This window comes from Camellia sinensis, chromosome 4 (assembly GCF_055761805.1).
Source record: "Camellia sinensis isolate YWXY chromosome 4, ASM5576180v1, whole genome shotgun sequence".
Taxonomy (NCBI): domain Eukaryota; kingdom Viridiplantae; phylum Streptophyta; class Magnoliopsida; order Ericales; family Theaceae; genus Camellia; species Camellia sinensis.
Window position 1 is genome coordinate 175,228,237 of NC_138964.1, and position 18,734 is coordinate 175,246,970.

General features: G+C 33.2%; 1 protein-coding gene across 4 annotated transcripts; it reads left to right on the forward strand.

Annotated features, from left to right (window-relative positions):
- Positions 1-4,747: 4,747 nt before the first annotated feature.
- Positions 4,748-16,307, forward strand: LOC114314990 (Regulator of chromosome condensation (RCC1) family with FYVE zinc finger domain-containing protein). 4 transcript variants are annotated; one of them, XM_028261567.2, is made up of 9 exons: positions 4,748-5,260; positions 6,475-6,561; positions 7,678-7,767; positions 8,389-8,475; positions 8,574-8,768; positions 9,880-11,934; positions 13,612-13,758; positions 14,485-14,885; positions 15,853-16,307. In XM_028261567.2, the coding sequence occupies exons 1-9, from the start codon at positions 5,210-5,212 to the stop codon at positions 15,971-15,973; spliced, it is 3,234 nt and encodes a 1,077-aa protein (XP_028117368.2). In that variant the 5' UTR covers positions 4,748-5,209; the 3' UTR covers positions 15,974-16,307. The 4 variants fall into 4 exon arrangements, with proteins under 4 accessions (XP_028117368.2, XP_082723101.1, XP_028117369.2 ...); XM_082866975.1 differs by having other exon boundaries at positions 6,475-6,551; XM_082866974.1 differs by having other exon boundaries at positions 4,828-5,260; positions 7,678-7,998.
- Positions 16,308-18,734: the final 2,427 nt, after the last annotated feature.

Below are 18,734 nucleotides of genomic sequence, written 5' to 3' on the forward strand. Positions count from 1 at the left end.
GAGGAACCTGCTGATTTTTTTCTAGTTTCTTCATTCAACAGGCTACTAGTGACTTGGCCCATTGTGACAACTCCATCGGGCGCTGAATTACTGACGGTCACAACCAAAGTCTCCCAACTTTCGGGCAAAGAACTAAGTAGCATCAAAGCCTGCAACTCATCATCAAAAACAATTTTCATAGAAGCAAGTTGGTTAACAATACTCTTTATTTCATTCAGATGTTCCAGAATAGGGCTGCCCTCTTTATATTTTAAATTAACCAACTTACGAAACAGTAAGGCTTTATTTGTGGCTGATTTCCTATCATAAAGGCCCTCTAATTTTTTCCATAAATCATGTGCTGAAGTTTCAGTAGCAACATGATGAAACACACTGTCATCAATCCATTGACGGATAACACCAACGGCTTTTCGATTAAGCCTATTCCATTCATCATCTTTCATACCCTCGGGTTTGCCACTATCACCCTCAATGGGTCCATATAGATCTTTACAAAATAATAGGTCCTCCATTTTAGTTTTCCAAGTTACCTAATTGCTTCCATTGAAGCTAGACATACGACCCACATTCCCCTCCATTGATTTACACAAATAAATAGACCCAAATAAACCGTATGCTCTGATACCAGTTGTTAGGGAAAATCGATGTGATTCCCCACAAGTAAATCAATCAATGGGAATAAAAACTAATGCGGAAAAATTAAATCAAAGGCAACACAAGAATTTTTACGTGGTTCCCTCAGTGTGAGGTACGTCCACGGGATCAAAATCCGATTCCACTATCAACCAAATAAGTTTCAAACGATTACAAACGAGACACTAATGGTCTCACAAAACCACCCTTAGGTGAATTCTAAATAATCACAAATAAACAAAGAGGAAAGACCTCACCAAATAGAAGAACCAAAATCTTCATAACCAGAATTGAAGAAGACCCAAAATAACTCTACCAAAACATCCAACTAGCCGAAGCTGAAGTACACAAACCCAAATTTCTCCACCGAATTGATTTTTCAATGTGGTAGCAGCCGCACCGCACTTTTTGGAGAACTATGTATTAAATTTGTAACAGCCACACAAATCTTCCAAGTCCCCTCTCCGAAATCAATTAGCTGCCACCCTTTTTTTTCTTTGGAAAAAACAATACAAAATAATATATTGTGAATCTAGGATTTTTGTAATCAAATCCTAATTGTATCCAAATTGAATTGGGCCTCCACAAATATAATATATAAAAATATATTATACCTAAACTAAGTCAAATTAAAATTCTTTAACAAACCAATTGAGTCCCACACTCCAATAAGGAGGTATACCCAACAAAACTAACATCCTAAAAATCTTGATGCCAAAAAAAAAAAAAAAAAAGAAATAAAAAAAAAAAGAAACAAAGAGTAACCCTTATTAAGATTAGCCAGAAATATCCATAAGCATACCAAATTAAATATAAATTAATATATTTATTGATATATCTATTAGTCTTCCTAATTAAGTCATATAAAATTTGAATTTCAAATGTATGGGGTGGTTTGGAGTGATCTACTTTAAATCATCTTTTTATTTTATTTGAATCACTACTACATACTTTTTTTTATAAAAAATTAAAAAATATATTCATTTAAATCATTTCACACAGCATGATGAGAAAAGATAAATAAGTGGAGCTGAATTCATGGTCCTACATGAACAGGAACAGCAAAGCCGCAGATTTTAACTGATTTTTAATAACCTAATTGGATCCATTTGAATTATAGAAAAGAGTTGTATTTATTTATTTATTAATTTTTCTTACATTTTTTTTAATACCTTTTGACAACAAATTTGACATTCAGCAAGCAAAATATAGCCCCATTCATGGTCAGTCTCTGTCACACACAAACACACACAAAGCACAAACACTGTAAGGTATGGCCACACACCTATCATGTACAATAGTTTACTTCTAGTGTGATCCAAGTTTTTACTTTGTGGAAGAAAAACAAATATGAAACTCTTTCATTTACTTTTTTTATTTTTTATCCTGACTAGTATACAACAAGATTTTGAGAAGCATTTTTTATTTTTTAGTTTAATGAAATGGTAATGGGCTAGATAACTAATCTAGAAGGAGATGAGATCCCAAATCTTTGGTATCAATATTGAGAAAGTTTACCAATCTTCAATGAGTCAAATTTTGTGAGCCTTGATCAAATCCTTTTTATTGTTAAATTGGGAAGAAAAAAAACATTACTAGTTATCAAATTAGCAAGAAATAGAACCCCCCCCCCCCCCCACAAAATTAGCAAGAAATAGAAATCTCCACAAGTTGGTTTGGACATTTGATTATAAAAAATATATAAAATAAAAATTAACTGCACCAACTCATAGGGCTACATTTTTTGTTGTGTACTAACTATCTCATTACCTATTTTGCAAAATCTAGTCAATCAAAATTAGTTTAAATCAAAATGGATAATAAAATAAAAAAGATGAAAACAGAATACCAATAACCTCAACATTCTAGCCACCTCTTATTGATAAACCTCTTGATCTTCTCACACTTCCCTTAATATTGGCTTACCAAGTCATTTTTCTAAAGGTTATGCCTATTTAACATTTGGTCGACCCTAAAACTATTATCTTAATTTGACCCCGGCGCTATAGATTATTTTTAATATTTCTTAAATGTTTCAAATATTAAAACTTAAGAAATTAATACACAAATACAACAATATATTAAGTAAATTAAATTTGTATATAAAACAACTTAATTGGGACAGCCCATAGGCCTACCTTTTTTTGTTGTGTGCTTTAACAAAACTGTGTCAGCCATTTCAATTAATAAGGCCTAAGGCCCCGTTGTTTGGAGTTACAGAGAGGGGATTGGGTTTGATAATGAGGAGGGAATTGAGAATGTGATGTTTGTTTTGAGAGATAGGGAGAGGATTAGTAATCCCTTGGGACTAGTAAAGAGGAGGAAGGGAGATTGGTAAGGATGAGGTAGAGATGGTATTAGAAAAATAGTGAAGGGATTAGAAATTTTTTTATTTTTTTTATTTTTTATATATTGGGAATTTTTTTTTTTAAATATTAATGTTTAATTTTTATATTTTTTATTTGTTTTATTATTTTATATAAAAATAGTTTAACAATTACTCACTATTAATCCCCTCACTATTAATCTCATCACTAACAATCCCCTCACTATTAATTCTTTCACTATCAATCTCTTTCATTTTATCTCCCAAAACAAACGGGCCTAAGCTTTGATATTTATAAATTTTGATATCTTGTGTCAGAATGGCTGCATGACCTATAATCAGCATAATCTATTTTTTAAATACAATATTATTTTTTATGTTGGATATGAATATAGATTTGTTTTTTTATTTGTTAATAGATTTGTGCATAATCTACACTTTAAATAATAATTTATAAATTTTTGAGAGTTACTAATATGTTAAATATAAAAAAAAAAACAATAGACATAATGCATTCTCAATTTGCATGGTGTAATCTTATTAATAAAGATTTTTATATTTCAAAATTTTACATGTAATCAAATTATTCTTATAATAAGATTATGTCATATGTCAAAAAATTTAAAACTTATATATTTTGAGTTCAAATAGTTGAAGTCCAAGTGTAAAAGCGTGCAAAAAATTTTCATAGAATTTTAAAATTCTATTTAAAAATAAAAAATTTCAAATTAGATACGGCTTAAATATTTTGAACTTTTCATCTAAATATTTTAAAATTTAAAATTAGATATGATTTAGATGACCCAACATATGGATAAATTTAAATTAATGAACTTTGAATTGCATTAATAATATATAGATATAATAGATAGTTTGAATTAAATATGAATAAAATTTTATGCTAAACATGCACTTAAAAAAATTTCAAATTTCGTTTGATTTAAATGTGTTTATAATTTTATTTTAGAATTTTTAGATAAATATTTTCAAAATTTTAAATTATATGAGATAGATGAATTAATAATTTTATCACATGTGTATTTCTTAATTTTTAAAAATTATAAAATAAGAAATTTTAGATTAGTAGTGGAGATCTCTTAATATTTTCTTTTAAATTTTTGTAAGAGAAAATAGAATTTGACAAATGAAGAAAGGGATTCTTCTATCTTAAAAAAGCATAAATAGTAGGATAATTATTAATTTTATAATTATTAAGTTTATGAGTTAGTCAATTGTGTTTTTTTTTTTTTTCTAAATTACATTTTAATTTAAGAATTCACAAATTTAATTAGGAAGATTGGAGTTCTCACAAAACTCCATAAGGAAAATAATTTTGGTATAATGACCTGTCTAGCATAACTTATTATAAGTAAGATCTTGTTTGGCATGATCTAAAAAAATCAAAAAATTACTATTCTATTTAAGTTGTATTATCTTATTTAAGTTACATTACATCTCTAACACATCACTTCAAACCTAATTCATATTTTATAAAAAGTCAAAAAGTACACTTATTTAGATGATTGCAAATCACTCCTGAATCAAAGAAGAAAAAATCAAAATACTCTTGATCAATTTTTAAATAATTAATTTTTTTAATTTATTTAAATTATTTCTAATTAATAAATTATAACTGAAAACTTACATGGAAATTTTGATATTTAAAATTTGGTCTCAATCACTCCTCCAAATTCGGGGAATTTGTATATCACATTGAAGAAGGATTTGGTTTGGGACATACGAATCGCTGTACATGCTTATATACAGTGATTGTGAACACGTGTGATTGGGTTCAGTGTTATCAGAAGAAACCCATTCTCTCTCTCTCTCTCTCTCTCTTTCTCTCTTTCTTTCTCTGTATATGTAATATGGCATATGCACAACAACCAAGTAAACAATAGTCATCATGGAAGAATAGAATCACCCAAGCAAAAAAGAAAGAGAATCAAATAAAGAGGCATTGATCTCCTCTCTCTTCTCTCTTTCTCCTCTCATTTTCTCTCTCTCTCTCTCTCTCTAGACTGTATTTAGATTACCCCTCTCTCTCTCTCTCTCTGTCTGTCTTATGCTCTGCAGAGCAGAGAGTTTTGAAGAATCTCCAACTGCATTCTCACATATTCTGTTCTTTGTAAGGAAACCAAAGCCTCCTCCTTCCTGCCTCTCTTGTCTGCTTCTTTTCTTGTCATTCATTCATTCATTCATACCCATCTCTCTCTCTCTGTCTCTCTCTCTCATGAACCCATCTGGAAAATGAGTGAAGATTTCCTTGCTGCAGTTCCTTCTGATAGAGCAGTTGAACAGGTCTTAATTCTTACATACACTGAATTTTTTGATTCTTTAAAATGATGTTCTTGTTCAATGTATTGCTGGATGGATCTTTGTGATTGATGTATCCTCCATTTGATTTCTTTCTTTCTAAATTTTCGTATGACCTTTCTTTGTAATTATCGGATAAAGTGATATGATCTGAGATGATTAAAGAAAAATTCACAGCCTAAATTCAAAACCCAACTTGGCTTTGGGCACTCTAGTAGCTTTTGTTTGTGTGGATCATTCAGGCATTGCTTTGGTTTGATTTTCTTATAATTTGTTTTGTTGATTTGTATGTACATTGTCTTGTAGAACCTTGATTAAATTTATGAATTTGAGTTCAAGTGTGAGTTTTTCCTCTTTGTAAATGTGTTGGTTGTTGATGTCAATTTGACACACACACACAGATGCAGAAATTGTTGATTTTACTTTTGTTTGCGACTTTATATTGTGGGATGCTATTTTCATATGGTGAAAAAATATTTTTTGGTCTTCAGTGATTTTTGGAAGGGACCATTTCAAATTGATTCTAAAATTTTTGAGTTACAAAAAGTTTTGTTTAACGGCAATTTCATAAGAATTTGGGCTCATGGATTCTAATGGTGCATTTGGCTTTTTTTTTTTTTTTTTTAAAGTGCCTTTATTCTATATCTTCTCATTTTTTTAGTGTGAATGTCCTGTTGTAGTGATTCTCGTGGATGTTAATAAGACTATAGGATACAATTCACACAATGTATAAAATTGGTGTTAAAGGTACATGATATGTAATCGCGATTTGATAATACTGACACAACACTGGCTGTGAGTGTCTCATGATAGTGATTGCACATATCCCTTGCAATTACCTAACTAAAACCTTTTGGAGACTTGTCTTTTAGCTAATGAACTTCAATGCAACTTCATTCTTACAGTTTGTTTAGAGCACGAGACATCTTGGTTATTGGTTTAGAATACCACCCCATTTGGTTTTTATGCTTCTTGGTTTCTCTTCTTTTGTTATCTTGTTTTTATCAAGGTTTTGAAATATTAGCAATTTAATTCTTGATCAAAATCAAAACAAGAACAAGGGATCTTAATATTTTAAAAGGAAAGACTATTAGTTTTATGAATAAATAAGCCAAATTGGTTTAAATAAAATGTTATTGCTCTTTATTTTTATTCGACAGACTGTTTATATTCCTTCAAATGACTTAAACATTGTGCAGGCACTTGTGGGTTTAAAAAAGGGTGCACATCTTCTGAAGTATGGGCGACGAGGGAAGCCCAAATTCTGCCCTTTCAGGTTATCCACGGTAGGCAATTAGAGAAAACTGTGTACAAGAGCACTTCATAATGATTTTAATATGCATAATATTATTTTATGGATTTGTGCATGAAAATTGTGTCAGTTAGCAGTTCATCTCTTAGAGAAGTACCTAACTAACTTGTCATAAACATTCAAACTCTGCGAGCATCTGATAATGGTAAACTAACTAGATCCATTAATAATTTGTTATGTGGTTTGATCATAGAATGTGGATAACACTACCATATACCAGTTGATCCCTAAAGTTTGATGCTTGTGTTAGATCACCAATTATCCCAAAAGCTTAAGGTGTGAGGAAATTGGCCTAATAATATATATCAAGCTATCCAACACACATATAGAGAGAAGTAGAATGCAAATAGGGATCAAGCAAATGGAGAGACTTCAACACATGACCTCTCAACCAACCTGAGCTTTGATAATATGTTAGATCACCAACTGTCCTGAAAGTTTAAGCTGTCAGGACAAGGGGCCAATCCAAAAATATATGTCAATCTATCCAACAGTTTGAATCCAACCTTCCCAGAAATTCAATTGGAACAATGTTACAAAGATTGTCAAATATGATGGCGCAAATTTTTATTGACTCTCAAGCTAAACCTTAGGACCAATTTATAATTACGATATGATAAATTATGGTCCATGTATTCATCAAACAAGTCACAGTATTATGATATGCTTACATTTCAACAAATTTGAAATGATGATAATTGTTATTTCTGATATCTAGAAAGAAAGGAAAAAAAGTCTGTATCATCTCTAACAAAAGAAAAAGGGAAAAAAAAAGTACATTGGCTTACACCCTTTTACTAGAAAATCATGTGTTAGAGATTTCTGACATCCTTGATGAAGTATGGAGATGTTATTTTCATTTACTTCTTTTCTCCTCAAGGATGGATGGAAGTATATTGGCAGGGTTGCTACCAAAGAAACACAAATTGTTCTTATTCGTTTTTTTAGTCACTATGTAGCCAACTTGAGCCAAGTCAACCTTTTGCTTTAATATAGGAAATTAACATCATCTAGATTTTTTGTTTGTTTCTCTTTTTGATATAAAGAAACTTCTTAATATATAAGTGGAAACTTCTCTCTTTGGTTTCAGGATGAGAAGTTTTTGATCTGGTATTCTGGTCCGGAGGAAAAGCAATTGAGACTAAGCTCAATTACGAAGATTATTCGCGGACAGAGGACTGTAAGGACATAAAAGTTACTTTGTAAAGTGATTTGTCACACCACCCAAGGGTGGTAGCCTGGTGGTGGGGGTTTAATCTCACGTGGTTTGGTGATCAGGAGGACATGGGTTTGAGTCTTTGAGGTGATGCTCAGGGACGAGACTCTTGCCTATTAATCCCGGGCCACTGACTCCTTGCCACTAAACCCTTGGTTGGGCTAGGGTCAGACTATGGTTCAAGCCCATCTTAAGGTAGTGCCTGCAGATCTCCTGTGTTGCAGTACCCCCACATTGTCGGGCCTCTTTTGGCCTCTCTTGTCCGGTCACGCCCAGGGAGGGTTTCCATGCACTAGTTGGCCCCTCTTACCCTTTTGTACTTGGGAAAAAAAAAAAAAAAAAAGAAAAAAAAAAGAAGAGAAGAAAGTGATTGTGATGCTGTGTGTGTGCACCCGTGCGCTTGTACACGTGTATAAGTGTGTGTGTGCATATGTGTGAGTAAGACAAATGATTAGGCTTTAATTTTTTTCTCCATAGTTGCCACAATTTATCAAAAGGCGAAGATCAGTCCTGATAGTTTCAACTGATTATTCATTCCTGATAATGCCATTTCATTTATATGGATGCTGCATCTGCTTGTTACAGACAAATTTCCAGAGGCAACTTCAACCAGAAAGGGAAAGTCAGTCCTTTTCAATAATTTATGCAGATGGTCATCACTCTCTTGATCTGGTAAGTGTAGGACTTCTATTTATTTATTTTTTATACATATTGTCCTTCAAAATTTGATTACATTATTCAAAATTTGCCTCTATTTGTCTTTTACATAGATATGCAAGGACAAAGCACAGGCTGATTCTTGGTGCTTAGGCTTGAGAGCCATAATATCCAGGTGTCACCATTCCAGATTATTAGTTGCACCTAAAACCGGTAGAGTGGCACAATCTTGTGTCAATAGCCCAGCTGGCTATATGCGAAGAAAGCATAATCTGGGACTTTCTGAGGAGACCACCAAATTTTCTCAGGTTTGTTGTAGCTTTCCCTATTGGTCTATTCCAAAACATTGCAGTTGCTGCTCTACGTAACCTTAGTTTTGATACGAGAATTAGCCACATGAGTAAAGGGTTTAGGCACACATCCATAACAGTTTGGTCTTGGAATAATTATGAATAATGTTTTAACCTGTAGATTGTAAATATGTTGGAGGATGAAATATCCATTAAATACAAACAAGTGGGTGGGACGAAACTATGAATGTTATTTATTTGTTTCTTTTTTTTCTGGTGATAGCATGAAGTGCATGGGATCTTTTCCCTTTGAAGACGAAGTGTCATTTTCCTTTTCCCATCTTATTTTCCTTTCTATTTTTCTTTTCCCTGTTGTTCTTTATGAGAATTTAGGAGAGCATGGGTGTGGGTACGGGTATGCCGATATAGAAAAATTTAAAAATAATAGGATACAGGTACAGTCTGGTACATGACATTTAATAGTTAAAAAATCAAATGCAGAAAATAATGGAAGTATTATTGGCCCTGTTTGGTACAGTTTTTTTCAGCTTATTTCAGCTTTCAGCTTAATTTAAGCTATTTTGATGTGTTTGGTTTAGCTTAACAATGCAGCTTATAACTTTTTGTAAGTCAGAAATCAACTTATTCTTTGAGTGGGACAGGAGAAACTTAATTTATAAGTCAGAAATCAGCTTATGTTCATAGTTATAAGTTATAAGCACTTTCCCACAGCTCTACCAAACAGGGCCATTGTAATGTTCAAAAAAAAAAACCTAACTATTTTTTAGAGGTTTTATAATTGCAAAAGTCCTTGAATCCTATATTTTTAAAGTTTTTAAAAATAGGCACAATAAAAATTTCTAGTACCCATATATTTTTAAAAATTTCATTTATGCCCTGAAGTACCTGAAACGTACCTATGTCATACCCAAAGTATTTCACGTACCTAGTACGTGCCACATCCTTACCTGTACGAGTAAGTACCAAGATACTTGAATGGCAATATTTTTGGAGTACCCATGTTTCATAGATGAGAAATATTATAATATGCCTGCCTCCAATACGATGTATGAGTTTGTGTCATTACACTCTTATCAATAGTCTGATGCCCTTGTTTTTTATTTTGAAGGTTCACAGCGTATCTGGTAGTCCCACTCAGTCAATCTCAGAGAGGTGTTTTTCTGATGGCTTATCATGTTCTTCTGATAGTTTTTATTCAGAATCAAGCCTGTCAAGCATGCAAAATGTAAGGGATATTTTAGTTCCAAATTCTCCATACGTTGAACCAGATGATCTCAAGAAGAGGGGAACAGTATATTCCAGCACAGAAATTCAAACTAGTATGCTTAGTGGGTTAAAGAAACCTGTTCATGTATCAACACAAATAGAAAAAAATGTTTTGAGGGATGTCTTGGTCTGGGGAGAAGGAATGGAACGGGGGTGTTTGGGGGGTGGGTTTGATAAATTTTCGAAGCATAATGGAATGCAATTCGATGCTTTATTACCCAAACTACTAGAGTCTTCCATGGCATTAGATGTACATAAATTATCTTTAGGAGCAAAGCATGCTGCCATAGTTACTAAACAAGGGGAAGTTTTTTGCTGGGGTGAGGGGAGTCGAGGAAGGCTCGGAAATAAAGTTAATATGGATGTTACGTACCCAAAAATTGTTGAATCCCTCTCTGGGGTCTGCGTAAAATCAGTTGTTTGTGGTGAATATCAAACATGTGCTCTTACATTTTCTGGTGAACTTTACACGTGGGGTGAGGATAGTAACAGGAGCCAGTGGCTGCCACGTAGAATCTCTGGTTCTTTGGATGGTGTAAGTGTATCACAAATTGCTTGTGGTGAATGGCACATAGCAATTGTGTCCACGTCTGGCCAGTTATTTACTTATGGAGATGGGACTTTTGGGGTTCTTGGGCATGGGAATCTTCTGAGCATTTCTCGACCAAAAGAAATTGAATCTCTCAAGGGTTTAAGGGTGAAATCCATTGCATGCGGGCCATGGCATACAGCAGCAATTGTGGAAATCATGGTTGATCGTTTTAAGTTCAATAATGGTCCAGGTGGTAAGTTATTTACATGGGGAGATGGGGATAAAGGAAGACTTGGACATGCTGATCAAGAGAGGAAGCTCTTACCAATATGTGTTGCACAACTTGTGGATCATGATTTTATTCAAGTAGACTGTGGAAGAATGTTGACTATTGCATTAACTAACATGGGTAAGGTTTTTACAATGGGAAGTGCTGTACACGGGCAATTGGGGAATCCACAGGCCAAAGATAAATCAATTACAATTGTTCAAGGGAAGCTTAAAGATGAGTTTGTTAGGGATATTTCTTCGGGAACTTATCATATTGCTGTCTTGACATCAAGTGGAAGTGTTTATACATGGGGAAAAGGGGCAAATGGGCAATTAGGATTAGGTGATACTGAAGATAGGAACTCTCCAACATTAGTTGTGGCTTTGAGAGATAGGCAGGTAGAAAATATAACTTGTGGATCGAATTTTACAGCTGCAATTTGTTTACACAAATCTATCTCTAGTACTGATCAATCTGTTTGTAGAGGATGCGGTGTGGCTTTTGGGTTTACAAAGAAGAAGCATAATTGTTATAACTGCGGTCTTTTGTTTTGCCATGGATGTAGCAGCAAGAAGGCTGCAAATGCAGCTCTGGCACCTAACAAAAGCAAGCATGTTCGAGTCTGTGATCCATGCTTTAACCACCTAAAAATGATTCCACACTTGAGTAGACTTCCAAAGTTTGAAAGCTGTAGTCCAAGACTGTTATTGACCACTCAGAAGACACACTCTGATGAAAATACAGATAGGGAAGAGGCAACTGCTACACCAATGATTTTAACCAGAAAATCTTCTAATGAGAACAGCCAATCCAATCTAAATCAACAGCATTTAGATCCCGTTTCTTGTTTTTCAAATGGGTTTCCGAGATGGGGGCAGGTCTCATGCCCTGAATCATTTAAAAATCACAATAGAGAAAACACGATTGCCCACGTTTCTGTTGCAGAGAATCAATTATCTTTAACTCCTCCTGCGTGTTCACAACGGATCCACTTGGGATCAAAATCTCCAACTTCGACTACTGTGAATGTGGAGAAGGGCTTCTTGGAGTCAGAAAATATTCTAACTGAAGAAATTCAGAAGCTGAGAGCTGAGGTAATTGCTCCTGGTAATTGCTCCTGTGTATGTACATGTATGTTTGAAGCTTTAAAGTTGTATTACATATACTTGACTGTTTGTCATTATATGGATGTGACATCAATCTTGCTCCATCTTGCTCATATAAGTAAATTCTTGAACAGAAAAATAAGCTATCTGGTTCTTAAAATTGTAAGGCAGTCCTATATTGGATGGTTGTTTGTGTTGTATTTTTTAGGGAAGTTGCTTCATGAGAAAACGAGTCCTGACTGCCTGTAGTTGTACTAGCTACAAACAAGCTATTTTTAGACTGTTCTAGTCTGTCCAGTGCAACTTGAGTTTGGTGTGTTATTCTTTATTGTTCACATGGTATTGTCCTTGAGAAGTCGTCGCAAGGTCAATAATAGCTTTCTTTTAATTATGTGAGATAGTTAATCTAAATCATAAGTGGGGTTCGAGATTTTTCTTTGTATCATGATAATACAGAATTTTTTTGTTAGAAGACAGTACTCAATAAAGTAAGCATAGATGTTTCAAAAAAAGAAAAAAAAATGCATAAAAAATGAATTATCATATTGTGTTGGCTGAATTCTTTAGAAAGGAATATCTATACTAATATATGAAGCAAACACCTCTTTTGGTGTAGATGTCAGATTTTTTTTTTAATTTTTCTGAAAATGCCCCCAGAACATGATAACTGATATGGACGGATTCAATCCTCTCCAACTGCTTCAAATAACTATCATAATTATTAGATCCAGTTACAAATTGCATGCATGTAGTGAGTGTCCACCTCTAGTATTGGTTAGAAACAAGAAACAGAGCTGTGCTTTTTTTTTTTTTCTCATCCTTGTTTATTTATTTTGTTTTTATTTCTGATTTGTTGCCTAAGCACTTGGATATAAATTTGTTTTCGTCTTTTATTCCAGAATATTTATTCTTGAAACACTAGTTTACATTTTTCTGTTGAGACAAATTAATGCAAACATTATCGCATTGCATTTGTGAATTTCTTCTATCCCCGCAATCTTTGGTTTTTTTATACCAAGATTTATGACTCCTTTCCTAATTCCTACGAAGGAAAAAAGTTTGGATCTGGTGTCTTATTTTCATGTATGCTCCCATTTGTTTCGGAGGAAAAGTATGGAAACTTTTTCCAAAAATTGTTTTTCATAGAAAATGTTTTTCTATGTTTTGTTCTGTCGTTGTGCTAGTGGTTGTATTAGTGGTGGCGGAGATAGTCGTGGGTTGGCGGTGGTGGGTTGACGGAGGTGACAGTGTGGTGTTGGGTTGGCGGAGGTGGCAGTTTGGTGGTGGTGGGATGGTGGCATTGGTAAGATTTTAGTCTAGAAAATGTTTTCCATCTTTCAAAAATGGAAAACATTTTCTGCCTAAATAAGCTTGAAACGTTTTCTGTTGATTTTCATTTTCCGTTTTCTGTCGTGCTCATACCAAATGCTAGAAAATGCGGAAAACTTTTTCTAGAAAATGTTCTGTCCAAAAAAATGCAGTGGTGGTGATAGTTACTTATCGCTTCAAATAACCGTAGCTATCATTTTAGTTTGGTCAGTGAGTAAGTTGTTACTTGGCATTTCCTTAATCCATTTTGATGTATAGATTTTATTACATTAGAAAATATAAAAGCCTTTGCTTCATCTTGTATTACATCTACTGATCTTCATACACTCTTAATAGGCTGTGAGTCTTGAAAAGCTATGTCAAACAAGAAGCGAAAAAATTCATGAATGTAAACGAAGAATCGAAGAAAGTTGGTCTCTGGCAAAGGAGGAAGCTGCCAAGTCTAAAGCAGCAAAGGAGGTTATGAAAGTTTTGACACTGAAGGTAATATACTATTTTCTCTGTTGGCTAAATGCCACATGTTTCTAAAACCTCGGCTTATTAATCTTTGAGAATGCCTTTTTTCCTAGAAATGGACAGGACATATAAGCTTCATTAAGCATATCTATATTTTCCACAAGTATAGCATAGTGATCCCACAATTCATATATTTAATAATGAGAAGCCTGATCTGTCAGAACTAATATCATTCCTTTCCTAATTATTTGGGTAACATTTCCAGTTCATGTTTTCTATTTACAGAAAAGAAGAAACATGTTTTTTTTTTTGGGTGCAAAAAACAAAAAACAAAATATGTTTGGTTCACTCATTTTTCAAAACAGATAAAAACAAAAACAAGAAATCATGATTGGTATGTTGCTGGAGGATGTGGACAGAGGTGGTGTGGGAGGGAGGTGGAAATGAAAGCTTTTTTTTGAAAACAAGTGAACATTTTTTCCCTGTTTCCTCAAATTAGAAATTTTTACAAAAACTGTTGCTATATTTACAAGCACATTTTTATTTCCAATTTCAAAAAAATTTGGAAAACAAATCAAAACCTGTTACCAAATGGGAGCATATCAGAGCAATAATAAATGGTGTTTGATAATATTGGTGGAATAATGTATATGATTGATGGCTTTAGCTTCTACTAACATATCCATACATGTGTATATATATAATATTACTTCAATAATAAATGGAGTGTGAAACATATATTATTTGTTGCAGCTCCATACTATGTCAGAAGAACTTTATGGTGGAAGAGAATTGGAAGATCAAGTTAGTCCTCATCTGTCTCAAATAGCATCCATACCTATGGGTAGCCCAACCCTAAATGGTGTGAAAACAATGTTGCCTTATGGAGTCAAACCACTAGAAGATAGAAAAGTTGGTAGTGTGTGTAGTTCTCCTATCTTGTTCTCCAATACCCTAAAATCAATCTCTGATGGAGACTTGTATCATGGTGGCCCTATATTAGCACAGGAATCGATTGTCGAAAGAACAGATTCTAGACAAAATGGATTCAAAACCTTGAAGCCAGAATGGGTAGAAAAGCATGAACCTGGTGTGTACATTACGTTTATAACATTGCCGAGCGGGCAAAAGGGTCTCAAGCGAGTGAGATTCAGGTAATCGTCTATCCATCAGAATCATTTTACGTCAATGGGATTTTATTGCATGGATGTTCGATCAATTAGTTGTTGTATATGTAAAAAAAAATGGCTCCTTGTAAGAAATGAAAAAGAAAACAATAGTTATTAATGAAGTATATTGTCCTGTGAAGCACGGACACTTCTACGAAGGTATTGTGTCCATGTTAGACATGTAATGGACATGCGTCCAAATGTGGTTTATTATATTTTAGAATTGTTTTAGAAGTGCACACACTTTGAACACTTGGGGACACACGTGTCTATTGCTTGGAGACATGAAAAACATGAGCCTTGATGCAAGTTTGAAGAAAAAAACTTGGGGACAAATGATTAAAATCAAAACAGTGTGAAGTTACCCCTGTAAATCCCTCCTATGGGCTTCTAAATTTTAGAAATCCTGAAGTCTAAAGTTTTCAATTTGTTTGGAATAAAGCTTTTACTTTTAAAATAAATCAGGGCTTTTTGTTCATGCCCCTTTTCCAAAATATAAATGTAGAAAATGAATAATTTTTCACTGTTTTAAAATTTTAAAATGTAAATATGTCTTAATGTAATAAATCAATAAGTTATTATTTTGATATATATATATATATATATATATAAAATATGTTTGTTTGTCAATGTGTCCCCACCATGTCTATCTTGATCTTGAAAATTTGTGAGTCAATGCTTCTATGTTGTGTCATGTGTCCATATCCTCACTTCTAAGGTAATATAGATGAGAAATTAGCTTCTTATAAGTTATAATATGGATGGTTATTCCATCTCATACTGTGATTTTGTGTTAATGCTATCCATATCCGGGTCAATGGTGTCACATTGTTTTAAGCTGTAGTTCTTTGAAATTTAAATGATCAATGGTGTCACATTGTTTTAAGCTGTAGTTCTTTGAAATTTAAATGAACTTTGAACAATAATTGGACCTTGGAATGGTGTATTGCAGCCGAAAGAAATTCACCGAGAAGGAAGCAGAGAGATGGTGGGAAGAGAATGAACTAGCAGTATACCAGAAGTATGAGGTTGAAGGATACATGAACTCCATCCAAAATGAGACCAGTGGCTGATTTGTTTTTACTTTCGCATTATAAGTTCATTTATTACTTGGAGTCACAAATTGGATTACATGAGTTTGTTCTGAAGTCTAATTTCCACATATATATATATATATATATAGTGGGAGTGGGATGGAGAGGGAGAAGGCGGGTGATGGTTTTCTCTGACCAGAGTCAGGTGAATACACGATGGAGTGATTGGAGAGGAATTCAAGGTATTCTTGTGTTAAGTGCCTTTAATTTTGTTTATATGGAGTAGCTTGCCTACAACATCCATTGTATAGTTGCAATAACGGGTAGCATCTCTCTCTGTGTATGGAAATAGTTTTTCTACAGTCTGCGGACATCTGATTCTTTCCAAACCTTACAATGGCTGGAGTCTCTTTCTCTGTATGGAAGTAGTCTTTCTGCAGACTGGGTACATCTGATCAGTTCCAAACCTTACAATGGTTGGAGTTTTGTGCACTGAATTGCCCTTTTATCTCTTTTTCTTCAGCCGAAAGCTATGCTTACGTTGAATGTTAGATTTTGGGTAGTGCAGCGTGTCTGCATAAGGGTGCAGCTGCTGGTGGGTGAATTTCAACTAATTATTTGGATGTCAAATAATGTATGGGTTTTGAATGTTGACACAAGCCAATTTACGCTGAGCAGGGATCTTTTACAGTATTTTTTTTAAATGCGTTCTTAAAATGATGTGTTGTATGACTAAGATTTAATGTTTGGGTATAACAAATTACTTTAAAATCTTTAATATTAGATCTTACGTGCACAACACATTATTTTAGGATCACTTTTGGAAAAAATTACTATAAAGGATCTATGCTCATTTATGCTTGTGGTTGGATCAGCAGATCTTTACGAGATTGTAGTTATAATGTGGTGATACTTGAATATTAAGAAGATAATTAGAGCCACAAATAGTGGATGACATTTCAATGAGGGTTAAATTGGAGGGAAAGTCGAAAATTGAAAGGTTTTTTTAACTTGTTGCCAACTCACTCATCTTTAAAATCACTGAGTTGGTTTAATATTTTAACGATTTCAAACCAATGACAATTTGAATTAACATTAGTGAACATATGATCTTAATTTATTATTATTTAATTTTAATCAAACAAACTATTATTTATTCTAAATTTCAACACAAAATCTACAAACTAATTAAATGTATAACGTTTAAAATTATATTTTACAAATTAATGTATAAACAATCAAATTAAGAAGGAAAAGAAGGGGAAAAACAAAGCAATGAAAATGAGAGTTGGATGTTATCTGATTAATGGTGCTAGGATTAGAGAAAAATTGCATGTGGGTAAAATCAATGTAATTCTACATGTACATATAGATGAGTTTTTTGGGTGAATTACATATACATGAGTTTGTTTGTAAACAAGTTGATAATTTTTGACCCGCAAGTCTAATAATCTGTCGATTTTAATTATTTAACCCGCTCACCTTCTCAATAAGTATGAGTTGGTTTGAGTCAATTTGAACGCACAAATTGATTTTTATTTTTTTCCACACCCAATCTAAAGTTGTGGTTTACAAAAGGGCTTGGCTTTCCTCCGGTGGAGGGTGCTGTTGTGCCTGTAGGGCCTATTACAGGCCTTTTTTGATAATCCGAATCGTTGAATGTGTAGAACTCGTCGAGTACTATGGACTTATAAAAAATCACGTTGATCGGGTATCGATAGTTATGTGATTAAATTAGTTTTGTATATAAAAAAAAATGAATAGTGAAAAAACAAACGGTTGATAGAAATTTGATCCGATGAAATAGCTATAAATATCCGATCAACGTAATTATCTATAGACATATAGTACTCGACTAGTTCTACATATTGAACGGTCCGAATTATCGAAACGAGATCCTTTGTGGGCACCCACAGGCCCAACAACATCCTCTAGTCCGATCACGAATTGGAGAGAAGCCAATCCCTTTAAAATACTTCACAAATGTACTTTCTGCACCAGATTAATCTAGTACTGCTTGCTCACAAATGTACCAGATTAATCTAGTATATGCAAATAATTTTGTCATGTTAGGGATCAAATTATTTGGAGATTAATCATAAATGAATTTTTTACAGAATTTTGTTATTATTAGATAGTAAAGCTTACATTAAAAAATGCAAGCCAGATACATTCTCTATTTGTCTAATTGTAAGAAAAATTGATTAAAAAAAATATGTTTTTGTATAATACTTTTTAATTATGTGAGGAACACATGTGGATCAAATATCAATGGATCACATTAATATGAGTAATGTTAGGGATATCAAAATTTTTATCAAATGTTTTACTAAATGTGTCACATGGGATGAGTCCGACATAAGTGTGGGATCCACATCCATGTGAGACATTTAGTAAAATATTTGGTAGAAATTTTAGGGCTTCTACCATTTTTTCATTAATATTAGCCATGTAACTTTGGTGGTAGCCGAAATAATCCCTCTCTTTTTAGCGTCACTTAACTGTGGAAGTATATAATTGGGTAATTATAAATACACCCTTAGCAACTTTTATTTTATTTTATTTTTTATTTCATATATTTTTTCGAGATCCATCCATTCGAAACTGCCAAAGGTGATTTTGAATGCTTACTTTCGCCCAAAAAAAAAGGGGGGGGGGTATTTTTTTGTTTTGATTTACCCAAAAATCAATCTAGTCAATTTTTTTTTTTTTTAAATTCATATTTAATATTGATCTTGTTTGAAAGATTTCAAAATGCCAAATTTAAATATATCAATTTTGTTAACAATAGATTTGTAGA